The 19,337-nt window shown below is 39.3% G+C and overlaps 1 protein-coding gene across 17 annotated transcripts in view; it reads left to right on the plus strand.

Moving 5' to 3' along the window:
* NBEAL1 (neurobeachin like 1) overlaps nt 1-19,337 on the plus strand; it is a 210,354-nt gene that overhangs the window by 43,277 nt on the left and 147,740 nt on the right. For all 17 annotated transcript variants that reach the window (XM_063791572.1, XM_063791576.1, XM_054680089.2 and 14 more), the window contains one exon: nt 10,577-10,659. In XM_063791572.1, coding sequence (XP_063647642.1) covers nt 10,577-10,659 — 83 coding nt within the window. The remainder of the gene's footprint in view (nt 1-10,576; nt 10,660-19,337) is intronic.

Consider the following 19,337-nt stretch of genomic DNA (forward strand, 5'->3'; position numbering starts at 1 on the left):
TTTTTTTTTTTTTTTGTTTTTTTGAGACAGAGTCTTGCTCTGTTGCCAGGCTGGAGTGCAGTGGCACAGTGGCATGATTTCAGCTTACTGCAACCTTCGCCTCCCAGGTTCGAGCAGTACTCCTGCCTTAGCCTACCGAGTAGCTGGGATTACAGGAGTGCACCACTGCGCCCGGCTAATTTTTATATTTTTAGTAGAGACGGGATTTCACCATGTTGACCAGGATGGTCTCGATCTCCTGATCTCATGATCTGCCTGCCTCGGCCTCCCAAAGTTCTGGGAGCCACCGTGCCCGGCCTTTGTCCATTTACTTTTAATTGTAGAGCTTCTGTCATCAGGATCCCATAAGGAAAACATAAACGAGACTAAATATTTTTATTTTTAGACACGAGATCTCACTATGTTGCCCAGACTGGTCTTGAATTCCTAGGCTCAAGTAATCCTCCCGCCTTAGCCTCCCAAATACTGGGATTATAGACATGAACCACTGCACCCAGCCTCCTCACACTTGATATTTTAAAAGAGAGGATCTAATACAAGGAAATTGATAAATATTAGAGAATTGACAAAGCAAAGGTGGGACACTGACTTTAGGAAACAGCTACTTTCCCTGGGGTTATGGGAACAAAGGGAAGAGAATGGAGTTATCAGAATCTAGACTTTTGGAGAAGAGGCCCTACAGCACTGAGGTTCAGACCTCTGAGGAAGGAGCATTGCACAGCTGGTGCTGATATCTCTTGAGCAGTCAAGAGGCTCATTCTGGGATTGCCAAAAATAAGCTGAAGACAGGAACCAACTGCCATTACTACAATTAAGAATTCTTGCTGGAGTGATACTGATGAGTATAGAGAAAAAGAGCAATGTGGAACCAGTCGTTGCTCTCTTTCTTCCACGCTTCATCTGGTACCCTCTATTAGGGAGCCCAAAAGGGAGGCAGCTGGAAAAAGAAAGTTTGCATGATGCCTGCCGCAGCATCACAAAGCAGAGAGAATATAGAAGGGTGGGTTGGTAGCTTAGTGACAATAGCTGAATTACCAGTACAGAACTCAAAGAGAAGAATTTTAAAGTCACATATCATTCTTACCTGTGGGCACAGATTACAAAGAAGTGTTTCATCACTCTCAATCAGACCTCTTTTTTAAATCTCCTAAATCTCCTCAAGATTTTCCATTTTCATTTTCAACTTAACATGACCCATTTGTAAATAATTTCTACTTCCTGCAACACGATTGCAGCATTTCATTACTAAATTATTTTTGTAGGCTTTTCAGGGTTCCCATGGTAGTATAGCCACCATACCATTAGATGGTGGTGAAGAATTGATAACTGAGAGAACATTTATATATACTATGTGGTAACACCTTTTGTATGTTCTATATAGTGATGTAATATTTTATTGAAATCAGAATACATCCTGGGAGATGGAGATTGGAAAAATGTTGGTTAAAGATACAAAATTTCAGTTAGACAGGAGGAATAAATTATGCTTCAGTAACAAACAAGGGGCATAGAATAACAAAAGATTTATTACTTTTTCATGTTGTCTGTCTTTTGTGAATAGGCAGAGAGCCTCTACTCATCAGAGCTACTAAAGATCCCAGGCTAACAGAGCAGCCAGCATTTTAGCCTTTGCTGGTCACCATGTGTGAGAGAAAAAGTTTTGAAAGGTGTCAAATTGGCAATTTAATGTTCTTGTCTTGTCTGGTCATGCTACATGACACATGTCATTTTCATTCTGAACTCATTGTCCAGAACTGTGATTACATGTCCCCATCTACTACAGTGGGGCCAAGTTAAAGTCTACCATGTGACTAGAATGGGTAGAAATAGTTGTCAGTTAGTGCCGTGACTACCTTTTATCTCTGCTTATGCCCTGCTTATGAGTCTTTAAAGATACAAAGAGGGAGCCAGATGTGATGGCTCATGCCTGTTGTCCCAGCTACTGGGGATGCTGAGGTGGGAGGACTGATTGAGCCCAATAGTTCACGGCTTCAGTTAGCTATAGAGACCTGTCTTTTTTTAAAAAAAGTACAAAGAGACACTTAACAGTGCTTCATCTGTAGCCTTTATGCTCATTAGCACTTTGGTTCTAACTAATCAGTGTTCCCCCTGTTTTGACATGTATGCCAGAGATTTCTCTAAGGAAAGTATATCTCCTCCTCTTCCTCCTACTCTTGCTACTTCTCTATCCTCCGCCTTAGACTTGTCAGCAATGGCAAATCTAAGAGAACATTTTAAGTTTTGAAACAATGACATAATTTTTCTTTATAGACAGCAAGACAGATACAGAAAAAGGAACATAAAATCAGTCTGAAAATGGCAGAAGAGAGGCTTTTAAAGGAATCTTTAATAATAAGAGCAAAATGAATTTAAAGATGGGGAGAGAAGATTTATAAAAAGGCAGCTCTGATAACAAATTAAATAAAATTGGTAGCTAAAAACAGTTTTTGAAAGTCAAAAAGAAGAAAATTTTTTTGATAATAACTATTAAAAAGGAAAATATAATAAAGATTATTACACCAAAAAAGAGTCATTTTCCCATATAAAGTAGAAAACATATATGGATAACCAAAACTTGCCAGATGAGGCCAGTCAGAAAATTCCAAATATTAACAAAAACACATTTTTCACTGGCCCATTAATCAGAGAACTTTAAAAATTACATAAAAATTAAAATTACCTCCGTATAGGAATACATTTTAATTCACCCAGAGATCCAACACACTTAAGAGAGAAGAATTTTACTAATTTAATTTTTTAAAAAACCACTACCTATTAAACTCATGTAGCATTGCTAAGAATATCTACGGAATTTTCACATCGATGTTTTCTTGCGAAAGTGGAAATCAAAAGCACAGAGACCCTCTTTAACAATGAACCGCTGATAAGCAAAATATAATTATAATAACATTCCACTTACGTGCATTTGTGAGCATTAATTTACATCAGGCTTTCCAATTTACCAACATTTATAGAATTTCTTACTAGTGAGAGTTTTACAAAACTTTTGAAGTAATTGTTAAATTTGAAAACATTTCTGTATTTTCCAGACCACTGTGCTTCCAATCCAGAGTGCTCTCACATTTATAAGGTCCATCTACAGTTTGTTACCATGTATCTTTGAACATGTGTTAGACAAATGAAGGTATTCTCACACTCTGTACATTTATAGGAATTTTTCAAAAATGAGTTCTTTTAAGTATCAAATGAAACTTACGAACTAAAGAAATTACCACACATTTAAATTTATAAGGCTTGTCTCCACTGACTTCTTACATATTTCAAGGAAAAATGGAAAAACTGAAGGCTTTGCCACATTTCTTAGAATTACAGAGTTTTTCTCTATTGTGAACCCTTTTATGTCCTTGAAAGAAACTGGGAAAACTGAGGACTTTACCAGTTTTTTTACATTCATTTTTCCCCCAGTATGAGTTTTTCTTAGTTTTCAAAGGGAACTGGGAAAATTGCATGTTTTCCAATATTCCTCACAATCCCACTATGTGTTTTTTCATTTGTTCTAATAGAACTAGAACATCTGAAGTCTTTACCACATTTCTTCCATTCACATGGTTTTTTTCCAGTATGACTTCTTTCATGCTGTTGAAGGGATCTGGGAAAAGTGAAGGCTTTACCACTTTACTTCCATCCAAAGGGTTTCTCTTCAGTTTGAGTTCTTTCATATCATCAAAGGGAACTGGAAAATGTGAATGATTTACCGCATTTTTTACATTCCTAAGGCTTTTCTCCACTGTGAGCCCTTGTATGCTTATGAAGGAAACTGGAAGTTGTAAAGGCTTTACCACATTCTCTACATCTATAGGGTTTCTCTGCAGTATGAATCATTTCATGTTCTCGAAGGGTGTAGGAAGAAGCTAATAATTTATCACTTTTATTGCATGCATAGGGTTTCTCTCCACTATGAGTTATTTCATGTTTGTGACAGTTTCTGGAATAATTGAAGTCTTTACCACAATGTTTACATTTATAGGGTTGTTTTCTCCAGTGTGAGTTTTCTGGTGCATTTGAAATAAACTGGGGAAAATAAAGTTTTCCCCACATGCTGTACATTTATAAAATCCATTATCACTGTGCATTACCATGTGTCTTCAAACACCTGTGAGAGAATTAAAGGCTTTCCCACATTGTTTACATTTATATGGCTTCATTTCACAGTCCTCACACTCAAATAGTTTGTGTCCAGAGTGAGTTATAATATACCTGTGAAGAGATGCATGACATATGAAGACTTTTCCACACATTCTGCATACACATGGTTTTACTTTAGTAGAAACTTTCTTGTTCAGATTAAGATTTGAATTCTGGCTGAAGGTTTCTCCACCTTGACTATTTTGTTTACCTTCACACAGTCTCTCTACCATATGACTTACATTTCTCCCATATTTTCTGACTTGATCGTCAACATTCTGGTCTTCCCATTTGTTTCCTGTAGAAGCCAAATTCCTGAAGGTTTCCTGCGTCACATCTCTATAAGAGTTTCTTCTGGGAAAAATCCAGCAACGCCCGCTCCTGAGGGGTGAAGGTTACAGCCACATCCTCAAAAGTCACTGAGTCCATGTTCCAGCTTCCAGCATGCTCCGGCATCCTGCCCAGGGATCTTGCAGGGCCTGCAGGTCACAGGCAACAGAGGCTGCCCCAGAACCACCTAAGGCCTCTCAGAGCTGAGGAGAGGGAGCCCAAGCTAGGAGCGCAGCCCAGAGACCCAAAAAGAAGAAAATTTTATATACTATTAATATAATATAGGAAGATAATTCTGCATATGTAAGATGGCAACAGAAAGGGGGGCAAAGTAGAGGATGAGTAGCAGCATTTAATGAATGTATGCATATATTTGCCAGGAATTACATTAGAAGCTGTGTATGTGTTATCTCTAATATACACAACAATCTTGCCAGTAATGTAAGAACTGCTTCAAAGACAAATGGTAAAGCAGGGAATTCAGACTTGGATTTCTTTGACTTTGACAGGGAGATTAAAAAATGGAATTAGGAGAAATCCATTGCTCATGGAAGACCTATACAAAGGGATCTACAGCAATAATTTACACCTTATTTATTAATCTGATTCTGAAATTAAGTGGAAATTTAGAAGATATATATTTTCTTATTCATTGTGTTTAATGCTTACCAAAATAGCGAAAGCAGGTTAGAATAGATTTAATTAAAATTAACATAATTCCAAATACAGAGCCATGTAAAACTATTTCTTTTCTTATTTGATGACAACAAATAGATGCTTTTTGTAGATTTGATTAATCTGTTATCTCAATTTTGATTCTACTTACAGAATCTCAGAAAGTTAGAAAGATTTTCTCAAGTGGAACTAAAATAAGTATAGGGAAATAAATCAGCCAGGCATGGTGGCTCACACCTGTAATCCCAGCACTTTGGGAGGCCAAGGCAGGAGAATTGGTTGAGGCCAGGAGTGTAAGACCCCATCTAGAAAAAAAAAAAAATTGGCCAGGTGTGGTGATGTGTGCCTCTAGTTCTGAGTACTTGGGAGGCTGAGGTGAGAGGATCACTGAGCCCAGGAGTTGAAGCCTGCAGTGAGCTATGATCACACTATTGCATTCCAGCCTGGGTGATGGCAAAACCTGAAAGAAAGAGGAGGGAGGGAGGGAGGGAGAGAGGAAAGGAGAGGAGAGGAGAAAGGAGTGGAAAAAGGAAAGGAAAGAGGGAGCGAGGGAAGGAAGGAGAAGAGAAGTGAGAGAAGAAGAAAGGAAGAAAGAAGAAGAGGAGAAAAGAAAGAAAGAAAGAAAAAGAAATCTTCCTTCAGTATGACTTGTTCATTCATTTAAACATTGATTCAAAAATATACTTATTGAGTTTCTACTTTGTGACTAGTGCAAGTTTAGTAGGATTCCTTGCCTTGCCACAGAGAAAAATAATTTAATTATGTTAAGGTATGCCCTGTGCCTCCTACTTGTCAAACCTGGAACAATATATGCACAAAATAATTATAGTAATGAATTATTTAACCATTCAGGAAGAAAATTTATGAGTTCATACCAGTGATAGATAGATAAGGGAGAAGTGAAGGGTGTTGCTTACAGTAAAATTCCAAGTGCCAATTAGTAAATATAGAGGAGATGCTGGAGTTGGGGAAAAAAACACATTTTGCACACATCATTGTAAGATTGGATCAGGCAAGAATCATTCATGGATGTTAAACCTAGGGGGAAGTTTTGGTTGGGAGCATGATGTGTGTATGGTTTTTTTGTTTGTTTGTTTGTTTGTTTTGAGACAGAGTCTTGCTCTGTTGCCCAGGCTGGAGTACAGTACCGTGATCTTGGCTCACTGCAACCTCCGCCTCCCGGGTTCAAACAATTCTCCTGCCTCAGCCTCCCAAGTAGCTGGGTTTACAGGCACGCACCACCATGCCCAGCAAATTTTTTATTTTTAGTCAAGACAGGGTTTCACCATGTTGGCCAGACTGGTCTTGAACTCCTGACCTCAGTTGATCCACCTGCCTCAGCCTCCCAAAGTGCTAGGATTACAGGTGTGAGCCACTGCGCCCGGCCATGTGTATGCTTTTAAAATGTCTCCCCACGATTACTTATTACTTGTAATTGAAAAATCAGTAATTATTTTGGACAGTACTGGGCCAAATAATCCAGTTGGTTGGATGATCAAAATTAACTGATCATCAGTAAGAAGTAGATGGGTATCATGTGCTCCACATGTGATAACCCTAAGAAGGACACATCATTGCTTATGTGTTATTCCAGCCAAGCATGCATAGTCTGAATCTAATTGTGAGAAAACAAGCAAATCCCAAGTGAAGAACGTTCTAATTTTTTTTAAAAAAGGAGGGCTGGAGGACAACTTTCTTTGAAAATATCACAAAGTGGGGTTATGGAAATGTTTCAGATTAAAAGAGGCTAAAGAGACACTAAATGCAATACCTGACCCTGGCCTGGAAGCTGTATTGGAAGAGGGAAATGCTACAAAGGATGTTAGTGGGTGAACTGACAAAACTGGAATATGGTTGGTAGATTACATAGAAGTATTGTACCAGTGTTAAATTTATTGAAGTTTATAACTATACTGTGGTATTATATAAAACTATATCCCTATTAGTAAATATTCACTAAAATATTAAGAGAGGAAGGACCATGATATATGTAATTTCCTATATATAATGGGGCCCTGCACAGTGGCTCATGCCTGTAATCCTAACACTTTGGGAGGCTGAGGTAGGAGGATCACTTAAACCCAGGAGTTCGAGGCCAACCTGGGCAACATAGCAGGACCCCATCTTCACAAAAAACAAAAAAAATTAACTGGGTATGGTGGCTTGCACCTATGATCCTAGCTTTGCAGGAGGCTGAGGTGGGAAGATCGCTTGATCCCAGGAGTTAGAGGTTGCAGTGAACTGGGATAGCACCATTTCACTCCACTCTGGACAATAGAGCAAGACACTGTCTCTAAAAGAAAAAAAAAATTTGGGATAAAGTGTTAACAGTGAACTTGGGTAAACTCTATTTGATGTTCTTTGATCTATTCTTATTGTTGCATCTTTTGCCAGAACTTGAACTTTTTCCAAATAAAATTAAGAATAATGATTATGTCCTAGGTATTATGTGAGTACAATGATTATGTCCTAGGTATGATGTGAGTACAAAAAAGAAGCATGGTGGCTGGGGCGCGGTGGCTCACGCCCATAATCCCAGCACTTTGGGAGGCCGAGGCAGGTGGATCACAAGGTCAGGAGATTGAGACCATCCTGGCTAACACAGTGAAACCCTGTCTCTACTAAAAATACAAAAAATTAGCCAGGTGTGGTGGCGGGCGCCTGTAGTCCCAGCTACTCAGGAGGCTGAGGCAGGAGAATGGTGTGAACCCGGGAGGCGGAGCTTGCAGTGAGCCGAGATTGCGCCACTGCACTCCAGCCTGGGCGACAGAGTGAGACTCTGTCTCAGAAAAAAAAAAAGAAGCCTGGTTAAATCAACCAAAAACATAAACTTAGAAAACTGAGATGCAAATAAGCGTTTTACAGCCCTCTCAGAAACTGGTTGATATGTATTAGCATCTGCTAAATGCTAGATGCTTGGCCCAAATATCAAGTAATAATGGAGCAATTAACTATGCTATATTCTACAAATGGTATAAGACTAAAGTTCATTTTTAGCTCTACTAAGTTATTGAAAACATGCAGTACAAACTACTTGTGCTTTAATTTTTGTGTTCTAATATATGTAATAGTTCTCACCCCTTTTGTTTATGTTAGCATATTAAATTCTTACCACAAATATATTGGAAATTATGTTCATATGTTACATCTAATACAGGAACTTTAGAATGAGTCATTGATCACAAATTGTAGAAGTACATTTTTATTATGTTAATCAGGTGAGGATGTTTATTGTTTGTAGCATAGGTTGTTTGGATAGGATATAAGCAATCTATTAGTTAATACCATAATTTATAATGAATGCACAAACTGGAAATAATCTCGTGGAAAAACCTAACTGAAAGCTAAATTAAATTTTATCCTTTTTTTTTTTTTTTTCCATTTGAACCTGAGTTGACACAGCACACGTTTCAGAGAGCACGGGGTTGGGGGTAAGGTTATAGATTAACAGCATCCCAAGGCAGAAGAATTTTTCTTAGTACAGAACAAAATGGTATCTCCTATGTCAACTTCTTTCTACACGGACACAGTAACAATCTGATCTCTCTTTCTTTTCCCCACATTTCCCCCTTTTCTTTTCGACAAAACCGCCATCGTCATCATGGCCCGTTCTCAATGGTCGCTGTCTCTTTGGAGCTGTTGGGTACACTTCCCAGACGGGGCGGCCTGGCAGAGGCGCTCCTCACTTCCCAGACGGGGCAGCCGGGCAGAGGCGCTCCTCACTTCCCAGATGGGGCGGCCGGGCAGAGGCACACTTCACCTCCCAGACAGGGTAGCAGCTGGGCAGAGGCGCTCCTCACTTCCCAGACGGGGCGGCCGGGCACAGGCGCACCTCACTTCCCAGAAGGGGTGGTTGCTGGGCAGAGGCGCTCCTCACATCCCAGATGATGGGCGGCTGGGCAGAGGTGCTCCTCACCTCCCAGACGGGGCGGCTGGGCAGAGGCGCTCCCCACCTCCCAGACAAAGGGCAGCCGGGCAGAGGTGCTCCTCACTTACCAGGCGGGGCAGCCGGGCAGAGGCGCTCCTCACCTCCCAGACGGGGCGGCCGGGCAGAGACGCCCCTCACCTCCCAGAAGGGGCGGCTGGGCAGAGGCACCCACTTCCCAGACAGGGCGGCTGGGCAGAGGCGCTCCTCACTTCCCAAGCGGGGCGGCCGAAATTTTATCCTTTTAAAATTAATTTTTCTACCACCTGATTGAATTTTTTATTTGAAACTCCAGTGAATTTTGTACTGTTATAAAGACATGAAAATCTTTGATAATGGTCTTAATTAAATAGGAAGATCTATTAATGTTCTGACATGTTTTGTTTGAAATTAAAATAAATACAGCTGGTATAATCACTGTTCTGCCTTCCACACACTGGAAATAGGCATAGATTTAGAAAGCAGTGCAGTAGCAAATGAGGTCTAATATGATTTCTAATGAATTTGGATAGTAGATCTGGATCTTAGAACTCTCTATTTTGCTGTCACTGAGTCCAGCTATGCTTATCCTATGTGGTTTGTTCTATGATCAATTGACATTTCTTCTTAGGTTTGAAATAATTATAAGGAAAATAATTTCAATAGCTCAATTATGGTCATTAAGAAGAAAGCATCTTAGACCAGCGCTTTATCAGTACATCATATTTAGACGTACAGAATTTCTATGTGGCTGTCCTTTAAATATTTTCTATTTTTGTTGGCTTTATCTAGTAATTTTAAATGCTTTTTTTAGGGAATGAAAAAATATCTGTGATTTTAAAAAATTCACCATCTACTAGTTGGAAGTATCATCATAACACTACTCTTTATTCTCCAATCTCCACACCACTATGCCCATCTAAGAGATTCATTTTGTATCAAATTGAAATGTTCTTGTTAAAAGCACGTGCAATTTGTATTGGCTTTACCAAAGCCTGTAGAAAACATAACATCCATCAGAATTACTGGAATTGTCATTAAAAACAAAAATAATCCCAGCCCATACTGGATTTGTATCCTCAAGATGAAAGAAGCTAATGTATGGCCTCATTATCCATTATTATAAAGTTTCAGAAAGTGGCAGAGTAGCCTGGATTTCTGATAAATTTCAACTTTACTGTAATAATATGCTACTAATCTGAGCTGTCAGTTTAGCATTACTGCAGAACAAATTCTTTTACAGATTGGAAATTTTAAGGTCTGGCTTCTTGTTCATTTTCCAGTTATTTGGAGATTTAACCTAGCTGCCATGTTGCATAATTCAAAAAAATAAATCTTAATTGATGAACAGTTCAGTTACTGGCTAGACTTCCTTTTCAAGATTATGCGGATCCTAGAGATACATAGTTCAAGACACAAATCAAAAGTAAAATATTAAATTTGTTTTATAATTGTTTTTGTAATTGTGCCGTGTCTGCTTGCCCATGTTGTAACTTATTATTAACTTCTTTTTAATGATAGACGAATCCTTAGTACTGTGGAAAAGAGCAGACAGAAATATAAACCAGCTTCTCTCACAGTGGAATTCGTCCCTTTCTTTTATCGTAAGTAACACCTCTAATTTCTCTTGCTATGATTATCATCTTACTCTGATTACTTTTTATTCTTACTCTGATTCTGATCTTGATTCAGCTTTGTTAATTTATAAAATAATGGTTGTAAGAACATGTCACTGGAGTAAGGTACATGATTTGTGTTTGGCTGCAATTATTGTACTTGGTTTTATTTAATTTGCTGTTCTCAAAAATTTTTTTTAGAATAGCTGAATATTTTAATGATGGTGGTATATTTTATTTTATTTATTTACTTTTTTTTGAGACGAAGTCGCACGCTTGTTGCCCAGGCTGGAGTGCAGTGGTGCGATCTTAGCTCACCACAACCTCTACCTCCTGGGTTCAAGCAATTGTCCTGCCTCAGCCTCCCAAAAAGCTGGAATTACAGGCATGTGCCACCACACCCGGCTAATTTTTGTATTTTTAGTAGAGACCGGGTTTCACCATGCTGACCAGGCTGGTCTTGAACTCCTGACCTCAGGTGAACCACCCACCTCAGCCTCCCAAAGTGCTGGGATTACAGGCATGAGCCACCATGCCTGGCCACTGGTGGTATATTTTAGAACTTCAGAATTTTTATTGAAAATAGGAAACTTGAGAGAGTTAGCCCCTATATATGTGACTTATATATGCCATCTTTCAAAAATATAGTATAATTTGCAGACTATAAAAGGAACACTGTGTGTTCCTTGAGGATGTATTTCCCATTCAAATTTGTAACTTAACATTTTGCCATATTTGCTTCAGTTCTTTCTTTTCCCTGTGAAATGAAAGAAGACAGAAATAATCCTTTGATTGCTTGCTGAAGATGACTGCAGTGCTGACTCTGCTTGACCACCAGTAGTGATACTGGCTTTAGCTAGGTAATGAAGCTCCATAGTAGACCATCTCTGGAAACTGGCCTCACTTAGAGGATATAGGACAGGAAACCCAGCCTGCCAGTAGAACAGTATAAGGTGTTTCTATTCATCAGGAGTCCTCACAGCCATCCAAGGGCTATTCTTTGGTCCTCCAAGTGAGGTTATAAAATCAAATTGGTGTGTCAGGGAGCCACTTGGCTTAGAAGTAAAGTATCCCATAAAAGCCTTTGTCTCTTGTATTTTTAGGTTGTGCGCATATTTTGTTAATTTATCCCAAAGTATTGTATATTGTATGCTTGTAAATGATGTATCTTATTCATTTTTGGAGAGAGATGCGGTCTCATTCTGTTGCTCAGGCTGGAGTGCAGTAGTGCAATCATAGCTCACTATATAACCTGCAACTTGTGAGCTCAGGTGGTCCTCTCACCTCAACCTCCCAAATACCTAGGACTACAGGTATGTGCCACCATGCCTGGCTAATATAAAAAATTTTTTTATGGAGACAAAGTCTCACTATGTTGCCTAGGCTGGTCTCAGACTCCTGGCCTCAAGTGATCCTCCCACCTCAGCCTCTCCAAGTATTGAGATTACAGGTGAGAGCCACCATGCCCAGCCTGATTTGTTTTAAATTGTATTTTTCATTTTTAAAACTAGTATATAGAAATGTAATTTGTTTTTGTATATTGATTTTTATATCCTTGTTCCCCCATGTAGAAGGGAAAAAATTCAGTCTTTCACTATTAAATATGATATTAGCTATGTTTTTAAAAATAGATGCCCTTTATTAAGTAGAGGAAGTCTTATTTTAACCCTAGTTTGCTAATAGTTTTTATTACTGAATGGACATTGACTTTTTTTTAAATGTACTTTTACTGCATCTATTTGAGGTGCTTGTTAATTGGCAAAATACATAGATTGATTTTCAAATATTAAACTAACATCATATTTCTGGCCCAAACTACCTTTGGTTGTGATTATATAATTAACTTGTATTTCTCTCTCTCTCTCTCTTTTTTTTTTTTTTTTTTTTTTTGAGAAACAGGGTATTGCTCTGTTGTCCAGTCTGGAGTGCTATGGTATAATCATAGCTTACTGTAGCCTTAAACTCCTGGTCTCAAGTGATTTTCTTGCCTCAGCCTCCTGAGTAGCTGGGACTACATGAATGCACCATCATAAGCAGTGTGTTAGTTCGTTCCCACACTGCCATAAAGTAATACCTGAGACTGGGGTAATTGATAAAGAAAAGAGGTTTAATTGGCTCGTGGTTCCACAGGCAATACAGGAAGCATGACAGCCTCTGCTTCTGGGGAAGCCTCAGGAGCTTTTATTTACTGCAGAAGGCAAAGCAGGAGCAGGACCAAGAGTGAGAAAGCTGGGAGGTGCTATACACTTTTAAATGACCAGATCTCATGAGAACTCTGTCATGAGAACAGCACCAAAGGGATGCTGCTAAATTATGCATGAAGGATCCGCCCCTATGATCCAGTCATTTCCCACCAGGCCCCACCTCCAACACTGGGGATTACAGTTGAACACGAGATTTCAGTGGGGGCATAGATCCAAACCATATCAGCTGGCTAATTTAACAAAATGTTTTTGTAGATAAGGTCTTGCTGTGTTGCCTCCAGGCTGGTCTTGAACTCCTGGCCTCTAGTGACCCTCCTTCCTCAGTCTTCCAAAGTGCTAGGATTATAGTATATTATCCTTTTTATGTAATACTGCATTTGATTGATTTTTTGTTTAAAAATTTTGTGTCTCTGTTCAAGGATGGTAAGGGTTTCTAGGATTTTTTGCCTTATATGTCTTGTATGGTTTTTGTCTTAGTCTGCTTGGATTGTCATAACAAAATACTGTAGACTGGGTGGCTTAAATAACAGAAATTTGTTTCTCACAGTTCTGGAGTCTGGAAAGTCCAGCAGGGTTTATTTTCTGTTGAGATCTGTCTTTGTGGCTTGCAGATAGTCACCTTCTTGCTGTGTCCTCACATGTTAGAAAAAGACTGTTGTCTCTTCCTCTTCTTACAAGGGCACTAGTTCTCTTTGATCAAGGCTCTACTTTTATGACCTCATTTAACTTTAATCACTTCTTTAAAGGCCCTGTCTGCAATACAGTCATATGGGGAGATGTTAGGGCTTCCACATATTAATTTTGGGGGTATACAGTTCACTCTATACCACTCTGTCCTTGCCCCCCCATTCATGTACTTAACACATACAGAATACATCCATTTTATCCCAACAGCCCCAAATGTCTTAACTCATTTTCACATCAACTCTGTAAGTCTAAAGTTCAAAATCTTATCTAAATATCTAAATCTGATACTGGTGAGACTGAAGTTACAATTCATCCTGACTCAAAATCCCTTTCCAACTATAAACCTGTGAAAACAAATAAGTTATATGTAACCAGAATACAATGTTGGAACAGGTATAGGATACACATTCCCATTCCAAAAGGGAGACAGTGGAAGGAATAAAGGGGTGACAGGTCTCAGGTAAGCCTAAAACCTAGTAAGGTAAATTCTATTAGGCATTAAAGCTTGAGAATAGCCCTCTTTGGTTGATACTCTGTACTTCATGCGCACTGGGTTGCCAGTGTCACCCCCCACCCCAGGTCTCTGCAAGGGCCCCACACATAATGCTGTCTGTGAGGGCAGCTCCACCATTGAGGCACTAGGTAGGTCATCCTGGCCCACTGAAACCTGACCTGTGGTCCTACCCTTTGAAACCAAGGAAGAGGAAACAGCCTTGCCTCCTGGATCTTTGGTGGGAATGGCAGCTCTCATAATCTCTGAATTGCTTTCAGAGTTTTTCTTATCACACATTCAAACTGAATAGCTTTATGGTCTGATCTATAGAATCCAAGAAGTCCAACAGTCTACCTTCATTCCTTCCCACTTTCTCTGTCCCCTTTAGTTCAAAATGGTAGTGTCTTTTCTGGTATAATCCCATATCCATTCCTGGCCTCACTGAGCTGGCTGATTAAGTCCACTAGTTATACCCATGGTCTGTTTATCAGTCACACCCTCAGTATTTTCTTTAGAACAAGCTTTCTTGTTTGTTTGTTTGTTTGTTTGTTTTTTATAATTTGGATAGACTGAGAATTTTCTAAATCTTCAGCTTCTGGTTCTTTTGTGCTTGACAGTTTCTTCTTTAGTTTATTTCTGTCTTCTCACATTTTAACTATAAGCAGTCAGAAGGAGAAATTAAGCTGCTCCTTCAACACTTGCTTAGAAATTGCCTTAGCTAAATATCCAATTTCATTGCTTGCTGCACGTTCTACCTTCCACAAAACACTAGAACACAGTTCAGCCAAGTTCTTTGCCACTTTATAATAAGGATCCCCTTTCCACTAGTTTTCAATAACATGCTCCTTATTTATGTTTGAGAGCTCACCAGAATTGCCCTGAAGGTCCCTATTTCCAGCATGCACCTCAAAACTCTTCCAGCCTCTACCCATTACCCAGTTCTAAAGCTGCTTCTGTATTCTTAGGTCTTTGTTGTAGTAGCACTCTATTTCTTTGTAACAAAATCTGTCTTAGTCTGCTTGGGCTGGTATAACAAAATACTATTGATTTGGTGGCTCAAACAACAATACTGGTCATATTAAATGAGTTAGGCAGGGTTCTCTTTTCCTCTGTTTTCTGTGAGAGTTGGTTTGAGAATGCTATTATGATTTTCTTAACATTCACCAGCAGATCTGGACCTGGAGATTACCTTGTGGAAAGGTTTTGTTTTGTTTTTCATTGAGACAGAATCTTGCTATATTGCTCAGGCTCATCTTGAATTCCTGGGCTCAAGTGATCTTACCACCTCAGCCTCCTGAGTAGCTGGGACTATAGGCATGTGTGTTGTGCCCAGTGTGAAAAGGTTTTAAATTATGGAATAAATTTATTTACTAGGTAAAGGGCTACTCAGATTTTCTGTTTCTTCTTGTGTTAGTTTTTATAATTCATGTCTTTCAAGGAATTTGTGTTTTTCATCACATGAATTGTGTTGAATTTATTGGCATAAAGTTGTTCATAGTATTTCTTCATGTATCCTTCTTAAATCTGTGGAATCTAAATTGATGTCTCCTGTTTCATTCCTGACATTGATAATTTACGTTTTTCTCTCTTCTTTTTTCTTGATTGGTCTAGCTAGAGGTTTTTAAATTATATTGATCCTGGCACATGCCTGTAGTCCCAGCTACTTAGGAGGCTGAGGCAGGAGGATCACCTTAGCCCAGGGGTTCGGGGCTATAGTACACTATGATTGTGCCTATGAATAGCCACTGCATTCCAGCCTGGGCAACATAGTGAGACCCTGTCTCTTAAAAAATTATATTGATCTTTGCAGTGAACTAGCTTTTGATTTCATTGATTTTCCTCTATTGTTTCTTCGTTTCCTTTTTCATTATTTTTTCTATTATCTTTAATATTAACTTCCTCTTAATTGCTCTTCTTTTTCTAGCTTCTTAGAGTGAAAGGTCAATCTTTGATTAGATCTTTATTTCGACCTTCTTTTCTAGAATGAACATGAATCATTGCTTTAGTTGTGCCCCACAGATTTTGATATGTTTGTTTTAATTTTGTTAAATTAAAATGAAGTTTTCTTGTTTGGTTTAAAATATTTTCAAATTGGGGAAATGTTGGTCAAAGCATACAAAATTTCAGTTAGGAAAAATAAATTCAAGAGAGCTACTACATAACATTGTGACTGTAGTTAGTAACAATGCATTGCATACTTGAAAATGGCTAAGAGAGTAGCTAAAAGAGAGGTCACCACAAAAAAAGTTAAGTATGTGAGGTAATGTATATGTTAATTAGTTTGATTTAGCCACAGTGTATACATATTTCAAAATACCATGTTGTTCACCATAAATATATGCAATTTGTATTTGTCAATTAAAAAAGATTACATTAATAAAATGAAAAGGCATGTATTGTTTAATCTGCAAATGTTGGGGGAGTTTCCAGATCCTTTTTTCTTTCTTCTTTTTTTTTTTTGACATGGGGTCTTACTCTGTTACCCAGGCTGGAGTGGTGCAGTGGCACGATCTTGGCTCACTGCAGCCTCCGCCTCCCGAGTTCAAGCGATTCTAATGTCTCAGCCTCTCGAGTAGCTGGGATTACAGGTGCCTGCCATCATACCCAGCTAATTTTTGTATTTTTAGTAAATATGGGGTTTCACCACATTGACCAGGCTGGTCTCGAACTCCTGGCCTCAAGTGAGCCACCCGCCTCAGCCTCCCAAAGTGCTAGGATTACAGGCATGAGCCTCCACCCCCAGCCCTTTTTTTCTTTATGGTGAAAAAGTGTATATTTGGAATTAGCCTGCTGGACTCAGTTTAGATGATCCCAGTTTTGTAGGCAATATTGAAAGCATCATAGTCAGGAGGCAGTCTAACATATGCCTTCTCTCCAGCAGGCCTGATTGGGGTGTAGACCTGGCCACATCATTATCGGTAGAGCTTCTTCATGGCCTGTCTGATCTGTTGTTGGGCTTGATATCTACAGTGAACACAAGTGTTTTGCTGTCATCTTTTTCATTGGCTGACTTAGTGGCTTAAAGGGATTTTGGTGCTGGCATAGTAGTCAAGTTTGTATCTTCTCTGAGTGTTCCTCTGAGGATGTTTGGGCTGCTTTTGGAACCATAGTGTCTTGGGCCACCAGAAGGTGGTGATGTGCAGATTGTGTGTGTGTGGGGTGGGGTGGATGCCTTTTAGCCCTGCCTGCTTGGCCTTCATAGCCTTGGCTTTGGCTTTGGCTTTGGGAGGGGCAGGGACCACCTTCCTTTTAATGCCATCTTCATGAAAAGGATCTCCAGATAATCTTTTTTTCATTACTTTCTAATATATTTCCATTATGGCAAGAGAAAATACTCTTTATGACTTCAATAAACTTAAACTCATTGAGTTGTATTTTCTTATTTAAATTTATTGAGTTCCACTTTTCATCATGAATAACATTCCTTGCCTTGATTATATTTCTTGCCTACTTTGTCAGATACTAATATAGCCACCCAGCAATCTTATGATGAGAGTTTGCATGGTATATGTTTTTATGTCCTTTTTATGTATTATCTTTCTGTGTGTCCACTGTGGCTGAGTGGAACTCTGTCATCTTCTAGCTCTGTGTAAAATCAGAGAATTACTCAGCTTACAGTTTCTTTGTAGTTTTTTGCCGATCTTATGGGCTATCACACTATTGTGTGAGGATAGATACTGAGACACAAAATGAGCCCTGTGCATATTTCTGGAGCACTTCCTCTGTATAGCTTCCTCCACTCCAGTACTCTGCTTTACAAATTCCAGTTGCCTGGGCCTCTCTGAACTTTGATTTCTGTCTCCTCAACTCAGCAAATGGCTGTGTTCTTTTAGGGTTCCTCCTTTCCATGTAGCAGTTCAGAAAGTGTCTCCAAACAGGAATCTGTGGTGTGATCCTTGTGCTTACTTTGTTTTCCTTCTTGTGTGTATCACAGTTCTGTGACTCAGTTTCTGGAACTGATTTTCTCCAGTTTTCTAGTTGTTTATAGCTGAAAGCCATGCGTAGTACCAGTTATTCTGATATAGGTGGAACTTCTTATTTTTTTAATTATAAGTTTCTATCCAGGTTACCTCAAAGCTGTTTCTTTTTGGTAACATTTGTTATTGGAAATAATTTTATTGTTACAGTCTTGTCCCAGTGTGTAATGACATGTGCAAAAGGGTATTCATAACAGCATCAAAAGAAAGGGGAAAAGCAATAGCAGTTTATCAGTAGAGAACTGGATAAGTGAAGTTAACACATTGTAGTGGTGTATGCCCTCTAGTCATTACAAAAAATGAATTAGGCAGGTGTATCTGTTAAGATGTAGTAATGTCCAGGCTTGACGCAGTGGCTCACCCTTGTACTCCCAGCACTTTGGGAGGCTGAGGTGGGCAGATCACCTGAGCCCAGGAGTTTGAGACCAGCCTGGACAACATTGCAAAACCCTGTCTCTGCAAAAAAATACAAAAAATTAGATGGTCATGGTAGCGTGTGCCTGTAGTCCCAGCTACCTGGGAGGCCGAGGTGGGAGAATCACGTGAGCCCAGGCAGCCAAGGCTGCAGTGAGCTGTGATTGCCCTCCAGCCTAGGCAATAAAGTAAGACCCTGTCTCAAAAAAAACCAAAAAAAAAAAGTAGAAAGATGTAGTAATGTCCAGAATGTATTAAGTTAAAAAGCAAAAAAAGTATGATGCAGGAGTACATATATGTACTATGTACTTTTTTTTCTTTTTTTTTTTTGAGATGAAGTGTTGCTCTGTTGCCCAGGCTGGAGTGCAGTGGCACGATCTCAGCTCACTGCAACCTCTGCCTCCTGGGTTCAAGAGATTCTCCCGCCTCAGCCTCCCGAGTAGCTGGGATTACAGGTGCCCGCCACCACACCTGGCTAATTTTTGCATTTTTAGTAGAGACGGGATTTCACCATGTTGGCCAGGCTGGTCTTGAACTCCTGACCTCAGGTGATCCGCCTGCCTCGGCCTCCCAAAGTGCTGGGATTACAGGCATGAGCCACTGCGTCCAGCCTAGATGTCTCTTTACTAAGACTATTACACCTCTCATTAGTAAAAATTGACCATCACTAATCAACTAGAAAATGAAAGAGTTGGACAAAAACATTTCCTGGGCCCACTCCAGGACTAATATTCTAAAATTCTGGTACCAATAGTAACCTTTCTTTTAAAATTATAAATTATTTTATTTTATTTTTTAGAGGCTATACATGCATATGACAAAGAAAAAGCAGCATAAAGACCTGACAAGGGGCCGGGTGCGGTGGCTCATGCCTGTAATCTCAGCACTTTG

The sequence above is a fragment of the Pan troglodytes genome, chromosome 13 (genome assembly GCF_028858775.2).
Source record: "Pan troglodytes isolate AG18354 chromosome 13, NHGRI_mPanTro3-v2.0_pri, whole genome shotgun sequence".
In the NCBI taxonomy this organism is placed as follows: domain Eukaryota; kingdom Metazoa; phylum Chordata; class Mammalia; order Primates; family Hominidae; genus Pan; species Pan troglodytes.